This window comes from Heloderma suspectum, chromosome 1 (assembly GCF_057233095.1).
Source record: "Heloderma suspectum isolate Gila_16-S chromosome 1, 16-S_ref, whole genome shotgun sequence".
Classification (NCBI taxonomy): domain Eukaryota; kingdom Metazoa; phylum Chordata; class Lepidosauria; order Squamata; family Helodermatidae; genus Heloderma; species Heloderma suspectum.
In genome coordinates this window covers 132,179,942-132,202,848 of record NC_139458.1, presented here as the reverse complement: position 1 = coordinate 132,202,848, position 22,907 = coordinate 132,179,942, and the positions used below count along the sequence as shown (strand labels likewise).

General features: G+C 47.3%; 1 protein-coding gene across 1 annotated transcript in view; it reads left to right on the top strand.

Annotated features, from left to right (window-relative positions):
• B4GALNT4 (beta-1,4-N-acetyl-galactosaminyltransferase 4) overlaps positions 1-22,907 on the top strand; it is a 210,301-nt gene that overhangs the window by 136,719 nt on the left and 50,675 nt on the right. Inside the window, exons 3-7 of the mRNA XM_084828719.1 lie at positions 8,349-8,459; positions 17,244-17,339; positions 17,999-18,089; positions 18,596-18,696; positions 22,651-22,718. Coding sequence (XP_084684845.1) covers positions 8,349-8,459; positions 17,244-17,339; positions 17,999-18,089; positions 18,596-18,696; positions 22,651-22,718 — 467 coding nt within the window. The remainder of the gene's footprint in view (positions 1-8,348; positions 8,460-17,243; positions 17,340-17,998; positions 18,090-18,595; positions 18,697-22,650; positions 22,719-22,907) is intronic.

The window sequence follows — 22,907 nt, the reverse complement described above, 5'->3', positions numbered from 1 at the left end:
TCTAGCTCTACATGCTTCCAATTGACTTGACTCCATGGCCTGGTTTGCACATAATGCTAATCCATGGTTTATTTAACCCGCAGTCTGTTGCCCTACCAAGGGCTTGTCTGGCAGATAGTCAAACAAACTGTGGTTTGTTTGTCAATCCCTGGGTTATTTGTTTCCCTTTTCCTTCGGCCGCTTCCTGTATTGCAGATGACTTTGTGGAACTGTAGTTGTTCAGTCGCTCAGTCGTGTTCGACTCTTCGTGACCCCATGGACCATAGCATGCCAGGCCTTCCTGTCCTGCGCTTTCTCTCAGAGTGTGCTCAAGTCCATATTTATTGCATCAGTGATGCTATCTAGCCATCTCATCCTCTGCTGTCCCTTCTCCTTTTGCCTTCAGTCTTTCCCAGCATCAGGGTCTTTTCCAGAGAGTTTTCTCTTCGCAACTGTAGTACTGGCATGTAAAGCGGCTGCGTTTTTTTTTTTACCACTCCTGCCCCACTCCTCTGTAGTCTGGGGAAACAACCCTTGAACAACGAGAACCCATGGTTTAAACAATCCAGAGTTTGCAGCCCAACAACAAACCATGTTGTTGTCTTCTGTGGCTAACAAATGATGATTTGTTAGCATGGCTGCATTCACACATCATGATAACTCAGAATTCAACAAGCCAAATCATGGGTTAGCATTATAGGTGAACCAGTCCTGTATGTCACTGAAGTTCAGAAACAAGCATTTACAATGTATTATGAAACAGGATAGGATACAAAGTGTCCAGCTGAGATAGTGGGGGAAATCTTGCAAGGTAAGGTATTTTCAGAAGTGACTGTGGTCTGTAACATAGCCTTCACCAACCTGGTGACCTCCAGATGTATTGGACTACAACTCCCATTTTCCACAGCCCCACCAATGATGTATATCTGTCTTTTGTTCTAGGCATTCCCTCTGACAAATGTGGGAATTGCATAAGAAACCGCCTTAAAGCTCAATCCTAAATGTATTTATTTGAAGCAAGTTCCATTTTTTCCAGCACAAATTTACTTTCAAATAAATAAGCTTAGGATCACAGCCATGTCACACAAGCTTATGCATGTTTACTCAGAAATACATCCCAATGATTTCAATAGGGTTTACTTCCAAATTTGTGCATAGTCTTGTACCCACAGGCTAAAAACAGACATAAAATTTTGGAGTAGTGAGCCCAATATGGAAATGCTCTCACTATGTTGAGTCCAACCATAGTTTTCCTCTCTATCTTGAACTCTGAAAAAGGTGGTTCTGTAAGTGCATAGCAGAAGCTGAGTTTGTTCAGTGCAGATTTGCTAACACCCTGGGATGTCACCAAGAACCCCCTCCAAAGTCCTAGGGCAGTTTCACATTCATTTATTTTCTCTTATTAATAAAGTAGTGGATGAATGGATAAATGCATACACCCATAGGCATACCGGTGGCATTTGAAAACATGTTTTAAGAATCGGCAGCCCATCTAAAGCATGGTATGTATGTCTGTAATTCAAACTGTGAAGATAGGAGGAAGCATCCCGGCAAAAGTCATGAGCTCTCTTTCTGTATTACCTCTGTCTCATACCCTCTATTTCCAATATGTGATCCTTGATCCTTAGTGTTCCCAGATGACAATGAAAAGAAGGACCAGTCCAATGGCCAATCCCTCCCCAAATACTGTTTGTTTATAAACAGCTCTCCATCTGTTTTGGCGTTGGGTGGTAAATGGCTGATAGAATCTTCCTTGGTCCCTGCACTTTGAACCTGAAAAGCTTGTGCCAGCTCACAGCTTGACATGAAGCAAAAGCCCAAGCCACACTGGAGATCTAGCTGCACAAAATAGTAATCATCAGACTAGACACAGAGCAGCACATCTTCTAAAGGCCAAAGTCCATGTTACATGCCACCACCTGTAATGATACCCTATTGTCGTGGTGGAAACTGAGCCCATAGAGCCCCAGAGCAGTTCTGATTCTGAGGAGGATCAGCAATCCGTGGGAGAGGAGCCAGCTCATCTCTCACAGGCACAGCAGCTGGCAGAGATTCCCCCTGCCAGCATTCCTGGGATAGATAGTGACCCTGGCAGTGAGAGAGCGCTGGAGGGGGGCTTGCTGGACGCTCGGCACAGACGCAGGGAGCGACGACAGATGGAGGGCGCGGAAAGGAGGTGTAGCGCTCGTTTGGCGCGCAAACAACGGTCACATCCCGAGGACCCAAGGGAAAGAGGGAGGATCTCTCCCTAGCCCATAAGTTCAGGGTCTTCCCGCGGTTCCCCTTCAAATGGGGACCAACTGCCTTACCTGGAGCTTAGGCTACTCTGCTATCTTTCCCCAGTGCAGTTCCTTGCTTAGTCACTAGTGATTAGTATCTGTAAGAATCATAATGGAATAAAGCCTTGGAAAGAATCCTGGTCATCTGTGTCCTGAGTTGGCTATGGGGGGGGGGACTGCAAGAGGCAGCTAGGGCACTCCTGTCAGCTTGGTCCCCGTTCCTCTTTTTTTTTCTCTGCTTCTACTGCTTCTGGAGGGTGGCATGGACCCGGCGGTGCAAGCTCTCGTGCAAGAGAACCTCTTCGTGATCAAGTGGCTCAACTGACAACTGCTGTACAGGCTCTGCAAGCTGCGGATCAACCCCCACCACCCCCAATTCCCCCCCACTGCCGCAAGTGCCCGGTGGCTCTGCCAGTGTCGTTTTCTGGTGAGAAAGGACTTTTTCAGATTTTCCGTGACCAATCAGAGCTGTACATGCGCCTTCGACCTGAGGATTTCCTGACAGAACAGGTTCATGTGGGCTTTATCATTAACCTACTTTCAGGCGTGGCAGCTAAATGGGCTTCAGGACTTCTTCTCACAAATGACCCCCTGCTTGGGACTATCAAGGTTTCATGACAGCGATGGCCAGATCTTTTGGTGACCCCCTGCTCGGGGACTATCAAGGTTTCATGACAGCGATGGCCAGATTTTTCGGTGACCCCCTGTGCACGCAGACGGCTTCTCAGGAGATTCGCCGCCTCAGGCAGGGCAAGGACTCAGTTTCCAGCTACACAACAACTTTTTGCTTGCTGATGCAGGATTTACAGTGGAATGATGCCGCGCTGGTGGCTCAGTTTTTGGATGGTTTGAACGACAAGATCTTGGATGAGTTGGCACGTACGCCTAGCCTGCCTACTTTGGAGGACCTCATCCAGACCTGCCTCCGGATAGATAGTCGGCTGGAGGGGCACCGGCAGACCCGGCGGGGTGCCGGGGGCCGAGATTTCCCCCTCCAATTCCCCCACGTTTCCTGCCCCCTCCCCCTCCCCCACCCCTGTGGTGGGGGCGGAGGAGACCTCGATTCAGCTGGGAGCTACCCGAGCCCCGCTGCCACTGGAGGAACCAGAGCGGCGGCACGTGGAGCACCGATGCTGTCAGTGCAGAAAATGTTCACTGGGACATTTCGCCAAAACCTGCCGCGCCAGACCCGCAGCCCCACTGTCTCTTCCTCCTCTCCTTCCTCCTCCTCCTCCTCACCCCCAGGCCTGACTAGACTGCTCCCCAAGCCTGCTGGGGGTCTCCAGTGTGGGGGTCAGTTCCCCACCAGGTGGGTGCCTTCCGCAACCCCCCCACCCTCCCATCTGCTATTGCATGTTCACCTCCGCTCCTCCCAGTGGGGTGGGGTGGAAGCCCTAGCTTTAGTGGACTCTGGGGCTACGACCAGTTTCATGGATGAAACGTTCACTCACCTCCACAAGATTCCTACCCAGCCTCTTCCTGCCCCCTTGGCAGTGGAGACCATCGATAGGTGTGCTCTTTCTTCGGGCGCGGTGACCCGGATTACAGCTCCACTCACTCTGCGCGCCCAGTCCCACATTGAGTAGATTCAGTTTCATTTGGCCAAGGTTCCCCAATACCCAATCGTGCTGGGTGTTTCCTGGCTCTCTAAGCATAATCCTCAGATTTCTTGGGGGCTTCAGCAAGTGGAGGTCTCGTCTCCCTACTGCCAGGAGCATTGCCTCCCAACCAAGGTGTCAGTCCCAGCGCAGGCCTTAACCCTTTCCTCCCCGTCCTTGTCTGCTTCTGGTAGTTCTTCAGCTACCATGATCCTCCCAGAGAAGTATGCGGCTTTTTGGGATGTTTTCGACAAGAAAGAGGCCGACCAGCTCCCCCCTCACCACCCTTTTGACTGCGCCATTAACCTCATTCCTGGGGCGACCATCCCCGCCGGCCGGCTGTATTTGATATCCAAGCCGGAACTTTTTGCTCTGCAGGAGTTTTTGGACACAAACCTCAGCCATGGCTTCACTCGCCCCTCCTCCTCCCCCGCCTGCGCACCTACCATGTTTGTGCACAAAAAATGGGGAGAACTCCACCTGGTGCATGACTTCCGAGAGTTGAATTCAGTCTCGATCCCCGACAAGTATCCCCTCCCCCTCATACCGAAGATGCTGGAGCGCCTGGGGCGAGCCAAGATTTTCACAAAGTTGGACCTGCGTGGCGCCTACAATCTGATTCTCATCCGGGAAGGGGATGAGTGGAAGACCTGTTTCGGCACCCGGTACGGAGCGTATGAATACCTAGTGATGCCCTTTGGGCTCGCCTGTGCCCCCCCCCACGTTTTTGCGTTTTATGAATGCCATTTTCCAGAACTATTTGGACACTTTCCTCATTGTTTATCTCAATGATTTACTTATATTTTCTGAGGACCCCCACGCCCATCAGCACCATGTCTCTGCCGTCCTCCAGCACCTCCGCGAGCACCATCTTTATGCCAAGCTGGAGAAATGTGCGTTTGACCTAACCTCTTTGGACTATCTCGGCTACATTATCTCAGCTGACAGTATCAGGATGGATCCTGCAAAGGTCCAGGCTGTCCTCTCCTGGCAGGCTCCATCCACCAAGAAGGACTTGCAATGTTTTCTGGGTTTTGCAAATGTTTACAGAAAGTTCCTGCCCAGCTTTGCTTGGCTGACATCTCCTCTCATGGACCTCCTTAAGGGCAGGAAATCTCCTTTTCATTGGACGGCATCTACCCAACAGGCTTTCAAGGAACTTAAGAAGCTTTTTAGTTCTGAGCCGATCCTGGTACATCCCGACCCAAGGAAGCCTTTTGTAGTGCAAACTGATGCCTCTGACTTTGTGGTGGGGGCGGTGCTTTTTCAGCAAGATCAGGCGGGCGGCGGGTTGCAACCCTGCACCTACCACTCCAGGAAGTTGAACATGTCTGAGAGGAATTATACCATCAGGGAGAAGGAACTGTTGGCCATCAAGTCCGCTTTGGAGACCTGGCGTCATCTTCTGGAGGGGGCACAGCACCCAGTTGAAGTTAGAACCAGCCATCACAACCTGGAACATCTTCAGACAGCCCATGCCCTAAACCAGCGGCAGATTAGGTGGTCGCTTTTTTCCCCCCGGTTTCACCTTAAGATTTGCCATGTGAAAGCCTCCAACAACCTACAAGCAGATGCTCTTTCTCATAAGCCTGACCTCCAGTCAGGGGATGAGAGAAATCCCCCCCCCTCTGATTCTTCCCCCCCAGAGCCTGGCGGCAGCTGCGGTACTTCACTCTTGGGAGGAGCTCCTTCACTCTGAACAGGCTCAGGATGTCTTTGTCTGCACAAAAGTGAAGGAATTGGGGCTAGCCTCTGCCCCCCCCAGTCTACCCCCTTCTCTTTGCGAGGTGGCCTGCTTTTCCATTCCGGTCAGGTCTGTGTGCCTTCTAGACCCCTCGGCGAGAAGGTCCTCCGTCAGTGCCACGATTCCCCCACCGCTGGGCATTTTGGCTTTGCCAAGACCCTGCACGGAGTGACGCGGGATTTTTGGTGGCCTCATGTGTGTCAGGACGTCAAGACCTATGTCGCCTCCTGCCCAACCTGCCAGTGGGCGAAGGCGCCCTCAGGCAAGCCCACAGACTTGCTTCACTCCCTGCCTACCCCCTCAGGACCTTGGAAACAGCTCTCCCTTGACTTCATCACTGATTTGCCTCGCTCACATGGTAAGACCACTATTCTGGTGGTGGTGGATTTGTTTTCTAAGATGGCCCATTTCATCCCTTGCTCTGGGTTGCCCACAGCCAGGGAGATGGCGGAGCTTTTTTTGGTGCAAGTTTTCTGGCTCCACGGATGGCCCGAGGGTCTCATTTTGGATAGGGGGGCCCAATTCACTGCCTGTTTCTGGAGGGAGCTACTTGGGCTTCTCCATGTGACACCCCGTCTGTCCTCTGCCCACCATCCACAGACGGACAGTCAGACCGAGCACACCAATGCAACTCTGGAGCAATATTTGCACTGTTATGTCCATTACCAGCAAGATGACTGGTTTTCCTTGCTGCCTCTCACAGAATTTGCTTATAACAATGCCTGCCATGCTTCCACCTGCCAAACTCCATTTTTTGCCAATTTTGGTTACCACCCCAAGGCTTTCCCATCCACCTTAGCTCCCTCTTTGGTGCCGGCGGCCCATGAGTTTTTAGAAGAGTTGCGAGCGGTACACCACCTCTTACAGGACTCCCTCGAGCAAGCCAAGACAGCCTACAAGGCCTCTGCGGACTGGCGGCGTCAGTCGGGTCTGTCTCTGCAACTGGGGGACTGGGTTTGATTGTCCACCCAATACCTCCCCTCTCACTCGCCTGCAAAGAAGCTCGCGCCTTGCCGCACGGGGCCTTTCCAGATTACGGCCCAAATTAACCCTGTTGCTTTTCGCCTGGTTCTCCCCCCCTCCATGAAGATCCATCCTGTTTTTCATCGGTCCTTGCTGTCCCCCCTGGTTTCTGGCGTCCCTCATTGCTTGGCTGGCTCCCCCCTGCCGCCAGTGCTGGTGGAGGGGGAGGAGGAGTTTGAGGTCACGGAGATTCTGGACTCCCGCCTTTCTCGCGGCCGCCTGCAATATCTGGTGGACTGGAAGGGGTATGGGCCAGATGAGCGATCCTGGGAACCTGCAGAAAATGTGCATGCTCCGTTGCTGCTGAGGTGTTTCCACCAGCTGTACCCCCACAAACCCAGGGCCCCAGGGGAGGAGCAGGAGGGGAGGCCTCATGGGAGTGGGGATGATGTCAGGGTGGAAATTGAGCCCACAGAGCCCCAGAGCAGTTCTGATTCTGAAGAGGAACAGCAATCCGTGGAAGAGGAGCCAGCTCATCCCTCACAGGCACAGAAGCTGGCAGAGATTCCCCCTGCCATCATTCCTGGGATAGATAGTGACCCTGGCAGTGAGAGAGCGCTGGAGGGGGGCTTGCTGGACGCTCGGTGCAGATGCAGGGAACAACAACAGATGGAGGGCGCCGAGAGGAGGCGTTCTGCTCGTTTGGCGCTCAAACAACGGTCGCGTCCCGAGGACCCAAGGGAAAGAGGGAGGATCTCTCCATAGCCCATAAGTTCAGAGTCTTCCCGCGGTTCTCCTTCAAACGGGGACCAACTGCCTTACCTGGAGCATAGGCTACTCTGCTATCTTTCCCCAGTGCTGTTCCTTGCTTTGTCGCTAGTGATTAGTATCTGTAAGAGTCATAAAGTAATAAAGGCATAAAGCCTTGGAAAGAATCCTCATCGTCTGTGTCCTGAGTTGGCTATTGGTGGGGACTGCAAGAGGCAGCTAGGGTGCTCCTGACACCTATCTCCCCTCCCCTTATTAATAGGGGAAACTGCTTCGGGGAGGGGCAATTGGGGGTGGGAAAGCAGTGGGGGAGTGAGGTGCTCAACCTTTCTCCACCTATCCATTTTTTCTCCACCTTTTCCTCAGTAATATGTAGGATGGTCGTAAGACCCCACTGCCTCCGCTCCCCCAAACATAATCCTTGGAAGCAATGAAATACACACACAAACACACAATGCCCTTGGTGCACATCATTATACTCTCCTATTATATCATGGGAGGAAAAAGGGAATTTAAAACACTGCTTATCATATTGACCAGTATAATCTCCAATTTGTTGTATTTTGCTCATCATCTCATCTCATATGTGGTAAAGTACCTTGGTGTAGCAGAACCTGTGCTGGTCTTAATAGTGTTCTGATTATATGGCCATTTGGTAATTGTATTCTCCTCATCTTTGTTTAGATATAAAATCCCCCAGCCCTTCCTGCCCCAACATACTGGGCTGGGATAATTTTATGTAATTGCAGTGTTCTACCCTGGACCGGGGGACGTGTTCTATTTGACATCAATACATGAAGTGATATATTGGGTGTTGGGATGACTTCAGCGAACACCCAGCAATTTACTGCAGTAGATAATTGATCCTGTCAAGTGGAGAGCATGTTGTTCTGGCAAAGGCTAATAATAGCAATGACATTGGTACTTTCTGTATTGCTCTCTCACCTTGCACCTTAATGAGATATACTGTATCCCACTTATTAGTACTTCATTTGTGGTTGTTTCTTCTTCTTACAGGTAGAGGAGCAAGAGGTTGATGGGTGGTTTGCAAAAAGACGTGGCCTTGACCAAGCTGGAAGACCCCCAAAACCAAACATAACCAGACATGTTTTGCCATGGACCGAACAGGTAAGCTGGACAAGCCACATCTGCAAGGAAGGAAGATAATCTGCAGGTGGTGAGTTCCAGGGAGAGCATTTGGAAAGCTGTTCAAAGACTAGCTGTTCACTTACTGGTTTTACACAAAGGTGAAATCACTGAGCATTTTAGACACAATTCAGTGGGCCAGCCCCCACCCCCAACCTGGTGCCCTCCAGATGTTTTGGACTCCAACTTCCGTCAGCCCTAGCCAGCATGGCCAGTGGCAAGGAATCCTGGGAGTTGTAGTTCAAACCATCTGTTGAACACCAGATTGGGGAAGGCTGTACTTGGCAGTCTTTTTTAAGTTGCAGTGCAATGAATGAGAGCTGTGTAAGAAAAATACAGACCTCTTTCACCATTCCCATTCATTTCAGTGGTATTTTCACCAAACACAACTGATTTTGTCCTTTGACTTCAATTCTGCTTTGCCCACCCCCGCAAAACAGCACACCTACCAAGGATGCTTTAAACTGGGTGGGCAACTGTGGAAGGTCTGCGGGCCATTTTTGGCCCCTGCTGCTGTGGGCCAGAACCCCAACACCCTCCCCACGGCTGCAAAAAAATAAAAAGATGGTGTTCGAAGTGGCTACAGACTGGCAAAAGGATCAAAATTAGCTTGTTTGCAAGCTACATTTGACAGTTTTGGCACTTCTTCGCCACTAGAGATGCCATTAAAAAAATATATCCCTGAAATGGGTGGGGACATGTGCAGCCCTCAGTCCACATGTTGCCCACTGTTGTTTTAAACAGAGGAGATCCAGTTTAAGGACAGGAGATGTGACTGAATGATCCACTGGGTCCACTCATATCTTATGATCTGATGGAACTTTAATAAGCAGTTCCCCTCTCACAGACAGTATTTGACTCCTTCCTGAACTTCATTCTCATAATGGTTGGATGCAGGTCTTCGTTCTTGATATAGAGGACTTTTCAGAAACCCACAATTTGCCCAGGTATCCAGGCAGATCAGAGATCAATTACCATTTAATCCATCCTACTCCGTCATCTTTGGTCCAGCCCACTTCCCACTGATTCCCCAGCAGAGTTTTATTGTACTCAGTTTGGGGGTAAAGCCTAGGATTGCACCCCAGATAGCTGGATGCCTGTGCCCAGGCACTTGCTTGCTTAATGAACTCATGCATTATTCAGCCAGCATTTGGGCTGCGACCATGACAGGCACGGGGAAGCCCCTGGAGAACTAGTGTTGTGGCGGAGAAGCAAGGTTGTGAGCAGAATGCATTCAGATGGCTGGGAGAGTGGGAGGGGTGGTGCTGAGTGATGCTCAAGGGAGAAGGAAGTAGTTTGATCACAGAGCCAGACCTGGGAGTTGCATCACAAATGAGCAAATCCTACAGATCAGTAAGCAGCATCAGCAACTGGGCAGAAGAAGTCTGGGACATGCTGCAGTGCATAATAGGCTTTGTTCATTGATTTGTCAAGTGCTTAGGTCTCATTATCTGTGAGGTTTCACGGGAGGCTTGTCAGCATCCCACAGTGGCTTTGTGGAAAGTAACAAGCCTGATGCACATAACACCTATTGAAGAATCGGTCCTAGAACATTTAGCTCCCGTTCCCAAAGAGGGGTAGTTTCCCTGGTGCCTGTGGGGAATGTCCTTTACTACAGCCTGGCGCAATGCATACTGATGGGGCTACATGATAGCTTTGTGAGAGGGGGTGGGGTGGTCCTCACCTTGATATCCTTCCCAGCAGCTTCTTTTGTTCCCAGATCCTCAGCTCCTGTGGATTAGTTAAGCACCATTGACTTACCGAAGCAACATATCTGCACCAGCTGATGATCCAGCCACTGTTCTAAGCGTCACAATAATGCCTAGAGAGTGGCAGCCAAGATGTGCCGAGTTGTATTCCACAGACCTGAATCTGGGAAGCAGGCCAGGCCATTAATCACTGTTTGGATGGGAACCGTGTTGTGATTACAAGAGGAAGATTGAGAGGGGAGGTCCTTGTCAGCATCCCAGAAGGATGCAGATTCAGGAACCACTATAGGATGGCTCACATCTTACTCCCTTAATGACCCCCCCCCCCCGCTTCCATAACTGTAGTGGTACCTGGGTTTGACACTCGGCATACGGTGCCGGAATTTTTGGAATAAAGTGTTAGCCATCCCGTGCAGTGGAGGGGAGACATGGGTGGCACAGCAGCTCGTTCTGTGCCAGGAGTATGGAGGAAAGCAGGAAAAGGACTCTCCTACAAGGCTAGCACAAGACATTTTGCTGCCTCAGGCAGCAAAGGACAAGAGGGTGTCTCTCCCCCACCCCACCCCCATTCCATACACCAAAGATGACTGGACTGACAATTGAATCTTACGTCAACCCTGGTGACAGGACAGTGTCCTCTACTGCACCTGAAAGAAGTAGGCTAGCTTAGGAGGCACAATGAAGGCCATGGGGCGCACACAGCTCTCTCCGCCAATGCTTCACGGCCACTGTCTGCCTCCTAGCATCTGCTGCCTAAGGCTATTGTTTCACCCTACCTTATGGTAGGGCTGGCTCTGCTCTCCCACTAGATCCATCTCTATACACAGACTGGATGTGGGATACTTAAAGAAACTCTTCTCTTGTATAACCCTCCACATTCACAGCAATCATCTTGGAGGCCCTGCTTTGCCACCTTTGCCTTTAGAGGTAAAACTGGTTACCATAAGAAGCAGGACCTTCTCTGAGTTGGCACCAATCCTTCTTCTCCTCCAGAAGAAGCTGAACAGTTCACTATGATTTTTAAAAAGCTGCTCCAGAACTTTCTATGCTACCCAAGGCATTTGGAGCAGTTGACTCATTTAATTTGATTATTCGGTTTTATAAATAATTTTATGATGCTGCTGTTATCTATGAGACACTGGATGATATTTTTTAGTTGGGTTTTTAGATGTTTTAACTGCTGAACCACTCCTTGGGGAGGTTTTGTATGCTTTACTGGTGTAAGTTGTCTTGAGGAGTCGTTATGGGCAAATGGGTGGCTTAGAAATTTTAAATTTAAAAGTGATAGAACAAGAGGGCCAATACGGGGAACCTCAGTTCATATGGTCACAAGTTAAGAGGGAAATCCTATGCATGTTTAGACAGAAAAAAAGGCCTGCAACTCCCAGCAAGCTTGCTCTGAGTCTCTAGCTTGGATGTCTGCCTTCTTTCCACCTTCTGTAAATGGATGCCTAAGTAGCATGAGCTGGGATATTGATGCCTGCAGATGGTGCTGTGCCATAGGCCATACCAAAAGTGTACCTTATCTGTTCCACCACCAGTGGACTAGATGGTTTGGAACATACTCAGAATAACAAATGGCCATTTCTGATGTCAACATTTCTTGCTCATGTGACGCTGGTACATGCATATGTGGCTGCCCATGGTGGAGTTCTAGTTCACAAGGTGTATCACCTCAGTAGCCGAGTCCCTATGTCAGATTCCCCTTGTCTTTACAAAGCCAGCATGTCACAAAGTATTATTTTGTACTAGAGTTCTCTTTGATGCACTATGAGGGGCACATGAACTCACAAATATGTGCTCCAGCTTTGTGTTTCCATAGGCAAGCTGGCCTGCCCACAAGCACATTTAATTGTAACTAAGGGCCCAGCCTACAGTTTCGAGAAGCAGACTGGAGCAACTACCCAGTAGAAGACCTGCTCCTGAATAAATGCCCCAGCCTGCCAGTTATCATTCATTGTATCTCCTTAACTATTCCTGCATTGTACGTTTCACGTGAGGACTGCAAATGTGCAAAGAGAAGCGCAGAATACAATAGCTTGATCAGAGGCAAAGCACAGTGTTGTCTCAAACCAACTTAGTCTAGAAAGTACAACCCCTTGACCTGGTGCAGGTTTGGCATCAAAGATGGAAACCTTTCCATTCAAAACTGCAGCAGTCTTGCTAATGTAGTGCAAGTATACCTCCATGTGAACCATGTTATGTGAACCAATCCCATGTTTTGTTTCATGCTGCAGAAAGGGTAGCCAATAGTAACAATGAAAGAATACGTATATTGGGTATATGGTCAATTAATTAGGTGATTGTGCTTGACCAATAGAACAAACTTCAGAGGGTTGAAAAAATGAGAAAGAAATTAAAAAATAATGAGACATGGTTTTGGCAGAAAAAAGCAGCCTGCTAGAATTGGGACATATATTCACTACAAACCTAAACCAATTAAAGTGCCACAGCTTCCCCCCAAGGAACTCAGAAATTATAGATCTGTGTGTGGGCTAGGATTCTCTAGCAGCATATTGTCTGCATCTGAACAAAACTACAATTCCCATAGGTCTTTGAGAATTGCAATAAGAATTAAACAGTTATAAAACCAACGTATGGTTGTAGTATAATGGTTTCTGGTTTGATATGGCAATATTTACTTAATTATTTATTGTACTTGTAAACATCCCAATAACCAAAGTTCTGTAGGTGGTATGCAATACATTAAAAATACAAACATTAATGCAGAAAATAAAAAACAACACAATAAAATCAAGATTTATTAAAAGCAGCAAAAGATAAAACCAGTCCAGCATACAAAATCAAATTAAAGCCAGCAGTTGAATAAAGTACTGAAAGCACTAAAAATAGTTCTTCAAATGTATGGGAGAATAAAAACGTCTTCACCTGGCACCAAAAAGTAGGCATCAGGTGAGTTTTTCTAGGGAGACTATTCCACAAACATGGTGCCACCATTGAAAAGACCCTCTTTTTGTGGCCACCCACCTCATTTGGCAGGGACACCTATATGAGGGACTCAGACAATGATCTTAAAGTACATGTGGGGAGAGACATTCCTTCGGGTAACCTGGGCCCAAGCCATTTAGGGCTTTAAAGGTCAAAACCAGCACTTTGAATTTAGCCCAGAAACAGACTGGCAGCCAGTGCAGATGGAGAAGTACTGGCATAAATATGATCACATCAGCCAGCCCCAGTTAGGTCTAGCCCTATTTTGGCCTAACTGAAGTTTCTGGACTACTTTCAAAGGCAGCCCCACATATAAAGCATTGCAGTGATCCAAATGAGAGGTTACCAGAGCGTGAATAACTGTTGCAAGATTATTTCTGTCCAGACAGGGTCATAGTTGGTATATCGGCCTAAGTTGATAAAAAAATGCTCTGAGCCACTGAGGCCACCTTTGCCTTTAGTGGCAATCATGGAGCTAAGAGCATCCCAGACTACAAACCTGCTCCTTTAGGGGGAGTGCAGCCCCCACCAGAACTAGTTAAATACCACTTAACTGGACAGACAGGTCACCCACATCAGGCCTGCTATTTCGAATGGAATGGTATTTTTGGTAGGGGCAGTTTGGGGGATGGACAGCATTCACTGGACATATTTGTGGATTAGACATAGCTGAAACTGGGCAGGCTTATTTTCATAGTAAAGTGGTGTGGACTAGTCACTATTCATCCTTAGGAGCCCTGATCGACATAGATGGTGTGGCATGATTATCAGCTAAGCTTAGTACCAGTATTGGCACAATTGTTGACAAAGCACAGCTACTGTCAGTGTGTGACTGTTATTTATAGAAGGAGACCATGACAATCCCAAGTGCCAGCTGAAGTGCTGGCTGTGAGCAGTTAAGAGCCATGTGGGGAAGGAAGCCTTCCTTTCTGATTTTTAAATCAGATTATGCCTTGCCAGGAAACATCTACCTAACATTTTGCAGCAGTTAAGGACTTGGCATTGATCCATGTGACCAAATATCATCCTTGACCCAGCTTCTGTTGTGCTGATTACATCATAGGCGTGTACACAATACAGGATGTGCCCCCAAAATGACACTCAATGCCAGCTATCACTGGAGAGCTAGTTATAGGGAAGAAAAACTAGATGAGAACCCAATAGCTTGCACTCAGAGTGGGGCCATGTGTTTTTGAGAAATGGTGGCAAGAGTTATCAATGAGAAATCTGAAATACAGTTAGTACCAGAATACACAGTGTGCCTCTTCAGCCATGTTAAACAGGTATATATTAACTGCACTGAGACTGGTATTTGCAAAACACTGGAAGGCATCATCCAAACTCAGAAAAAGAAAGGTTCATAGAGCAATTCTAAGGTTGGATGGGTCACAGGAGTTTGTAGCAGAGGAATTGCCACTTCCTAAATCTTCCTGGTCATTCTGAAATTAACTGAATTCTGCCACGCAATGTCTTGATGGCAGGCCTTCTCAGTAATGGCACCCAGTTTTTGGAAAACCCTCCCCCATGCAGTTCGGGAGGCAGAAAATGTGGCATCCTTCAAACTCCTCCTAAAAATGCCCTTGTTCACCCGGGCTTCCCCCAGGTTGTAATTAAATTAATCATGCTGCTCCTTCGTACTGCTCCTTGTAATATATTTGTGTGTGTGCATGTGTTTTTAATGTTGTATTTTTAATAATGTATTTTAAATGTGATTTTCATATTCATATGTGAACTTGCTTAGGGATTTTATTATAGCAGTATGTAAATATCACAAATAAATAAAATAAATGAATAAGTCTTGTCAGCTTGCACCAGCCAGGACAGAAGGGAGAGTGGCCATTTTCTTTTCTTCCCCCAAGCCCTCTCACCATTGCCTCCAGTGGGAGCAAATTTATTACTCCAGCTTTTAGATTGGCATAGGGGAGCAGCTGTCAGGGGATCGATGGGGCCTAGGACCCTGCTGCCCCTGACACTACCCGAAACTGCCCCATTTTGACTCCCTACCAGAAGATCACCACTGGCAACAGCGGCCACAGCAGCAGAAAGCTCCACCCCTGCAGGCAGAGACAGAAGTCCACAGCATCTCATGGTCCCTCAGCCCCCCCTCAGGGCGATCATATAGTTCCCCTAGAAAAGTGTGTGAATGTGTTAATCTGCCAGTTAATATTATGACAGGATTCTGTTGCATGGTGCCTTCCACTGCTTGAAGCACGGAGATCTGTTGTTTATTATGTATTGAGTGTCCTCTGTATTCCTAATATGGATTACAAATATCTGAATCAGTTACAAAAATATTTTATTTTCATTTACAATTATGTTTTTGTTAGTGTTGTTTTTCAGTTGTGTTATTTTATGTTGTGTGTGTATGTACACACAATATTTTAAAATATTGTGTATGTATACACACACAGTAATACTGGAGAGCTAGTAATGGAGAAGAAGAACTAGATGAAAACCTGGATGAAGAAATAAACATATCTTTAGGATAGGCTGTAGTGAAAGATTTATACTTTCACAAGGATGCTCTTTACTGTGGTATAAATATACCACCCTGCCCCTCTTGGGCATGACATGGGGTAAAAATATATTTTTATATAAATTAAGTCCTTTGCTGCGGGTACATCACTGTGCCACTGAAATTCCCTGTGGCAAACTGCCACAATTCAGCTGGAAGGGGGAGCTGCCTGGGTGAGGAGAACCCTGCCCACTCGTGATCTGAAAGCACAGGCAGGGGGGCATTTAACATCTATTCCCTTGTCAAGGTCAGATCACTTCCTAGTGAGCTTCAGACTTTCATTGTCCTTCTCCCTCTGCAAGCGTGGAGAACCTGTGAAAATGGTCTACCTGCGGAGGCAAATGGATTCCTAAGGATTTCAGAGGGCTCTGGGGGAGTTTTGTCTGGTATGACTGTTGATGCCCCGGGCACTCTGTGGGATACGAACATGACCCAGGCAGTTAACCCTATTGCACCAAAGTGCCCTCTCCCTCTATGCAGAGCCTGGGCAGTTCCTTGGTATACTCCTGAGGCAAGAGGCCAACAAAGCAAGAAGGGAGATGGTGGAGGAAGACTCGTGCCAAGTCTGGCTGAACACAGACTAGAGCTCGTTATCAAGCCTATGCTGTGGCAGTGATGGTGTAGCAAAGAAATAATGCTTTTTCCCCACCAGTGCATTTCTCTGCCTGGCTGGCTGGTGCTCAGCCTGATCTGGAGGGAGCTGCACTCCCCCTAAGGATCAGGCTCTTCGTTTGGGAGTGCTCTTGGATCCAGCATTGTTCCTGGAGGCACAAGTGGCCTCCATGGCTTAGAGCACCAACCGCACCCCTATTTGGACAGCGAGAGCCTTGCTACGGTCATCTACACTCTGGTAGGAACTTCAGCTTATCCAAAACAGGGTAGCAAGGCTGTTATCTGGGACTGGGTGATATGCTCATATTATGCCAGTCCTTTGTGACCTGCACTGGCTTCCAGTACGTTTCCAAGCCTAATTCAGATTGCTGGTATTAACCTAAATGGCTTGAGATCAAGTTACCTGAAGGAGCATCCCCTCCCGTATGCACATACCCAGACCCTAAGGTTATCTTCTGAGGCCCTTCTCCAGTGTCGCCACTGTATGAAGTGAGACAGATGGCAACTAGAGAGAGGGCCTTTTCCATGGTGGCACCCAGGTAAGTGGAATGCCTTCTCCAGAGAGGCTCACTTGGTGCCTACATAATGGTCTTTTTGATACCTGTTGAATACCTTCTTATTATCCCAGGCTTTTTAGTCTTTGAGTTTGAAAACATATTTGTGCTTTTTTAGATCCATGCACTGCTGCTGTCCTCTTCTGCTGGTTTTACTGTGGTTTTATTCTGTGGGCTGTTTTAGACCTTATATTTTTTATTATATTTATGTGTATTATGGTTTTAACCTTCATTGTGTGAACCACCCAGAGAGCTTCCACTACTGGGCAATATAGGAATTGAGTAAATAAATAAAATAAACATGTAAAGTGTGGAAGACATACCCACATCTTTAGACACCCTTGTATGTGCCTGTGTATATATAGGCACACTAAAGAATGACCAGAGAGCTTACATGTAGCCTGAATGCTGCCATTTTGTTCTGCAGTACAAAGGGAAAGCAAACCTGCACGTATTTGAAGACTGGTGTGGAGGAGCCGTGGGACATCTAAGGCAGAATCTGCATTTCCCCCTCTATCCTCATGTGAGTACAAACTGTTCTGCAAGATGAACATGCCATTTCCTGCATAAATTCCAGGAAGGCGGTTTCTGTTTATTTCTCTGTGCAGTAAATATTTTTAGCAACTATTGCACTGAATTTGCAATTTGCTAATTAAATTGACAAGTGGAATTCCTTCCACTGATTGCAGCATACTGGTATGGTATCCCATTTGTTGTTCAGTCGTTCAGTCGTGTCCGACTCTTCGTGACCCCATGGACCATAGCACGCCAGGCCTTCCTGTCCTGCGCTCTCTCCCGGTATGGTATCCCATACCTATTATCATATCTATGAAACCCAGTGGATTCAGACAGACTACATCTGGGAGCTCTCACAAAATCAGAAGCTGATATTGGAACTTACTCCCATGTCAGCACGGCTTCAAAGTACACCTTTAATGGTACCTTACTTTTCCGGTGATCTCTCTGCTGAAGGGTCATGCTATACATGTAACCTTTGAATGCACGCCTGAAAGATACACTGAGCAGGAGGGGGAATTTGAAGAGGAGGCTTGGTGTAGATAAAATATTCTCTGCTTTCCAGTGTGCAAGCATGTGCACAAAATATTTGGGCAGCGTTTGCCCAACATCTGCATTGTGGAGTGTTACACGCAAATACTCTTTCCCTTCTTTTCTGGTCCTTAGACCCGCACAACAGTGAAGAAGTTGGCCGTGTCACCCAAGTGGAAGAATTATGGGCTACGCATATTTGGATACATTCATCCTTTCAAAGATGGTGAGTAGAATTACCACCCCCTAACTCTGCCTCCAAAGATTGTGGGGTCCCTCTTACTCCCTTCAGGCAGGGATATCTCTGTCCCCATATGGTTCCCCCTCATCTCTCACAATGGGAGATACTGGGCAGCTGCAGAGGGAGCCAGTCTCTGCCAGGATTTACTGTATAGCACAAGTTGCTCCTTACTGTCCTCCCTAAGTCAGGAGGCTTTATGCCTTCAGAAAGCCTCCAGCTGGCTGTCCCTGTTTAGAGTGATGATATGAGAAAACACAATCTCTTCCCCTCAGTTTTTTTTTTAAATAACCAAGTATCACTCCAGATACTCTGAGACCCACTGCACGTAAGGACACTAGACACAGTGACTTGCAAAGATGCATCCAAGGCAGCCTAACTCACATGCCTCACCCCACCAGCATAGGAAACACTTTCCACTCTCAGTCTGCCCTCCTGTTCTTACGTGGCACTACTGTCCCTCTCAAAGCTCAGTTGTTTTCTTTGTCTTGTAGGGGACTTCCAGTTTTCGGTAGCTTCGGATGATAACTCTGAATTTTGGCTCAGCTCCGATGAGACTCCAGCCAATGCACATCTGGTGGCATTTGTGGGCAAGGTGGGCATTGACTTTTGCATTTTCTTAGCTCCTAGCATTGTAATAAGAAGACCCATAGACTCATGACAATGGCTTCGTGGCACCTTTCCATGGATGGATGTGGTTCTTGTTGTCTTCTTCCAGGCAATGCCGTCTGGCTTTCTCTCCCTGGTTCCTTGCTGGGGTAGTTAAATGTAAATAGAACCAATAGTATTGCCACTGGGAGCCATATAAACCTCGAGCCAACTCAGCTGTGATCCTTACATCTGGAGGCTGCATAATTAAAACCTGGATCTATTACACAAATATGTGTGTATGAGTCCGTTCCAAATGCTGTCATGTTGTGATTGTGATGTTTTATGCTAAAGCCCCTTTTTCTGCAGCTGTGGTTCACAACCTGAACCAACCTGGTTTGCTCACTAACACTGATTTAGAGGTTATGTGCAGATTTGGTGGATATTTCTCCATTTTGCTCTGAATGGAAGGTAAAGCTGTCATTTCCATATTGGGTGCAGAGAGAGCCTGTTTACAGAGAGGTTAGAGAATAAAGAAATCATGGAAACAAAGGGAGCCCTTTTCGCCATATAAGGGAGGGGTTGGCTTTTGCAGTTTGATGGCTGGCAAAATGGTTTGGATCTAAAACATTAAACTTGGCTCATGCTAAGCTGGGAAGAAATGGACTAAGAACTAAAGCTAGGAACTAATGAAAATAGTATCAGGTAGACAGTTCAACAGTTTTTCGAAATTCCCTTTAAATCTTCTCTCTGGTATGATGCCTTCAAAATGCTTGAAAGCTGCTCAGCAAGTGTTCCTTCATCTATGTTGTCTGCAATCCCCTCTGGTGTTGCCCTGGGGCTTCGAGTTTTCTGAGTCTGCGAAGAGTGCATTCCTTTGCCATATATAGACACAGAAATGGAGATAATGGATACAGAGAGAACGGTTGCAGATACTCAGGCTGTTTTGATTTCTAAGGCCTTAGTGCTCTTTTGCCATTCAGCAAAATCTACTTCTTTGACAGGGACAGCAAAGCCTCAGGGTATCCCTTGCTCAATATTAGTGGTGCACTTGTGTTTAATGCTAACAGCATGCTGGCAGCGATAAGGAATCGGCAAAAGATTTCAGAGTGCGAGGTTATACCTTTGTAACAATTCTTCCTAGGCTAGTGGGGCCTGCATATATTGCAAATGCCTGTGTGCCCATGTGTGTAAAGAATCTGACCATTCTCATGATTCACCAGGCTGAGCTGCTGGGTTGTTGAACCTTTCTCTTAGCCCCACCTACTCACAAACCGGGGGGCATCTTTGTCTGTAAAATGTTGGAGGGTATATTTTTTAGGACTTATAGCTAACAGCCACTGAAACAACTATCTTCCATATTGTGTTTTAAAAGTACATCTCCCGTTGCCCAGATGCACAGACTTAATCTGATTTGAACTCAGGACCTCTCACACAAATTGAGTATGATGCCCCTAGACCAGGGGTAGACAGCCCGATGTCCTTCAATGATTTCGGACTACAACTCTCATAAGACACAGCAAGCATGGCCAGTGGTCAAGGATCGTGGGAGTTGTGGTCTAAAACATCCAGAGAGCATCAGGTTACCTACCCCTGCCCCAGAACAATAGGCTTTAGGCCCAAAAATCACATGCCAGTGCAGGTCTGTGTCTGCCCCAATCATGCCTAAGGTAGGAGTGGAGTGCAACTTAAGCCCAAAGAAGTATGCATACAGAAACATCCCCCCACACAGCTGCAATTTTCCCCTCCACAGCTCCCCCCCCCCACATCCCCCAATGTTTTTCTCCCAGCCAAGTTCAGTTCTGGTATCAGAACTTGGGAGGGAGACGAGGACTTTGGCGGATGGATTGTGGGTGTGTGAGTGAAGGATAGGGGAGGAATTGCGAGCCATACACACACACTCCTCTCTACCCCTTGGCACTTTACATTCACACACACACAGACACAGCTTAATATGTTCTCAGGGCAGACCCAAGTTTAAAGACATTGGCCTGCTGTTATGATGTGTATTTTGAGCCTTACTTCTCCTTTTTGCCACGGTGTTGCCACTTTTTCCAGGTACTTCACTATTTGTACAAAAGAAATGACGACCCAGACTATCATGTCTGAGTGCTTTAGTCTAGACCCCTCAAGGAAATGGCTCTCTGGATGGGCAAGTCCTAAATCCCTTTGTCCAATCAAGAGAAGGGCAGTGAAGCGGAGGAGCTGTTTAACTCATTCCTGCCATTTGCCCCAAATCCTATTTGCTTTCCCACTAGCAGAAGAAAAGATATAGAGCCATGTTGTTTTCCCTGCAAAGAGAGAAATAGCCCAGGCAGGATGATTTTGAGCAGCAAAGTGGCGGGATGGGAAAGGGTTAAGCTGCACCTCCCCCACTGCTCTTCCACCCCTTATCAGAGACTCTAAGGGTGCAATCCTGTGCATGTTTAGACAGAAAAATGTCCTACAACTCCCAGCATTCCCCAGCCAGCATAGCATAGCTGGCTGGGGAATGTTGGGAATTGTAGGACTTTTTTCCTTCTAAACATACATAGGATTGTGCTCTAAATCTGCTTTTCAGTTACCAAAAAAAAAAAAAGGACAGTGGGGGAAGGAGGGGAGGAACCATTGAAAGAAAGAAACATGCAACTGTGTATAATGTCTAAAGGCATTAGGAAGTAGATACTCACTAGGAAGACTCTCAGTTACTATGGTGAGCATCTGCCCTTCCGGGTGAAATTGTACAGATTTCCCATCTGCTCTCTTTTTCTATGGACATTTTCATTGCCAGTCCCAATGTTCTTCAAAGGCTGCCTTTCAGATACCTGAAACTGTTGTCACCATCAGGCTGTGCCAAATAGATTTGTAGCCTGCAGTGAGACTCTGCAGCCACTGGTGGATAAGGCTCTTGCCGTGCCAAGATCGTAATTTTTTCCTCTTGCCACCTTCCCCTTTTGGCTTTTCTGCTAACAAATAAAAGTCAACAAAATTACATCCTCCTTTACAGTGAAATGTTCAACATGCGCAGTCCAGAAATGCAATGCTGCCGGTTCCAGGACCGCTGTAGCTCACGCCTTCTGTGCATTTGCAATGAAGGCATACAGGGCTAAATTTCATTTAGGCTAAATCTCATACATTTACAATGGGAAAGAGTCACAACCCCTGTGGGGCTGTGGCAACTCCATTTAACCCACCCATTACAGAGCTGTCTAGTCACGGAGACCCCATTGTGGGACAAAGCTTAGCTTTCTTGCATTAATTATCTCAGGGGTAACCTCTTGCAAGGAATTCTTGTTTGATCTAGCAGCTCAGTTCTTGCACAGCTGATATTAATTTCCATTGAGATTGTTAAGAAAACCTGAGGGCAGAATCCAATGGGGTGCTTATGCTGCAGCAGATTCTGTTGTGCAAGTGGTGGGTCCCGCCAGTTCTGTTGTGAAAGTGGGACCCGCTGCTTTGGCAACAGAGATGTAACACTTCAAAGAGGAAGCCGTGAAACAAGTGGAAATGCTCATTTCTTGATGGGCACCACTTGCAGATGGGAATTGGCAGGGCACAAGAGAATCGGTAGAGCGTAAGTATCCCACTGGATTCTGCTCTCAATGGTTTTTTAAAAAACACCCACTTCTTAGTACTAGGGATAAAACCGACGAGATCAGAAACAAACCAGAAGGTGGGAAATAAGATTACAAAATAACAGGGAGAAAAGCCTTAAGAACTGTGGTCTACCAGCTGAAGATTGATAGACTTATGCTAAGGATTTTTCTATATTTTTCTTACTATATGGCTAGGACTTCGTAGTTGGGAATAATCTTCAAGCCGGTTGTGCTCCAAACCATCTTGATCGTGTTTTTCTAATAAACTTCAACCAGCACCATTTTGGATTTTCATTACTTTTTGTGGTGGGGAGGGGGAATTTTATATGCCCTTGTCAAACACTGAATTTGGTACCCATATTCACATCCTTTCTGTTTTTCTTTAGCTGGGCTCTGAGTGGACTGCCCCAGGAGAGTTCACAAAATTCAGCTCACAAGTCTCCAAGCCAATCCGGTATGTATTGCTGCCACATCCTTCCATCCTTCATGACAACTGAAACAGCAATCCTAAGCATGTGGGTGGGGTGGAGAGGAGGAGTTATAAGCCATACAGTCTACCACATCCAAATCCCTGCCAGCTCACTGCAACCAGGGCAGGAGGTGAGGGAGCAGCTTTTCCCCTGGCAGATCTTTTTATCCCCAC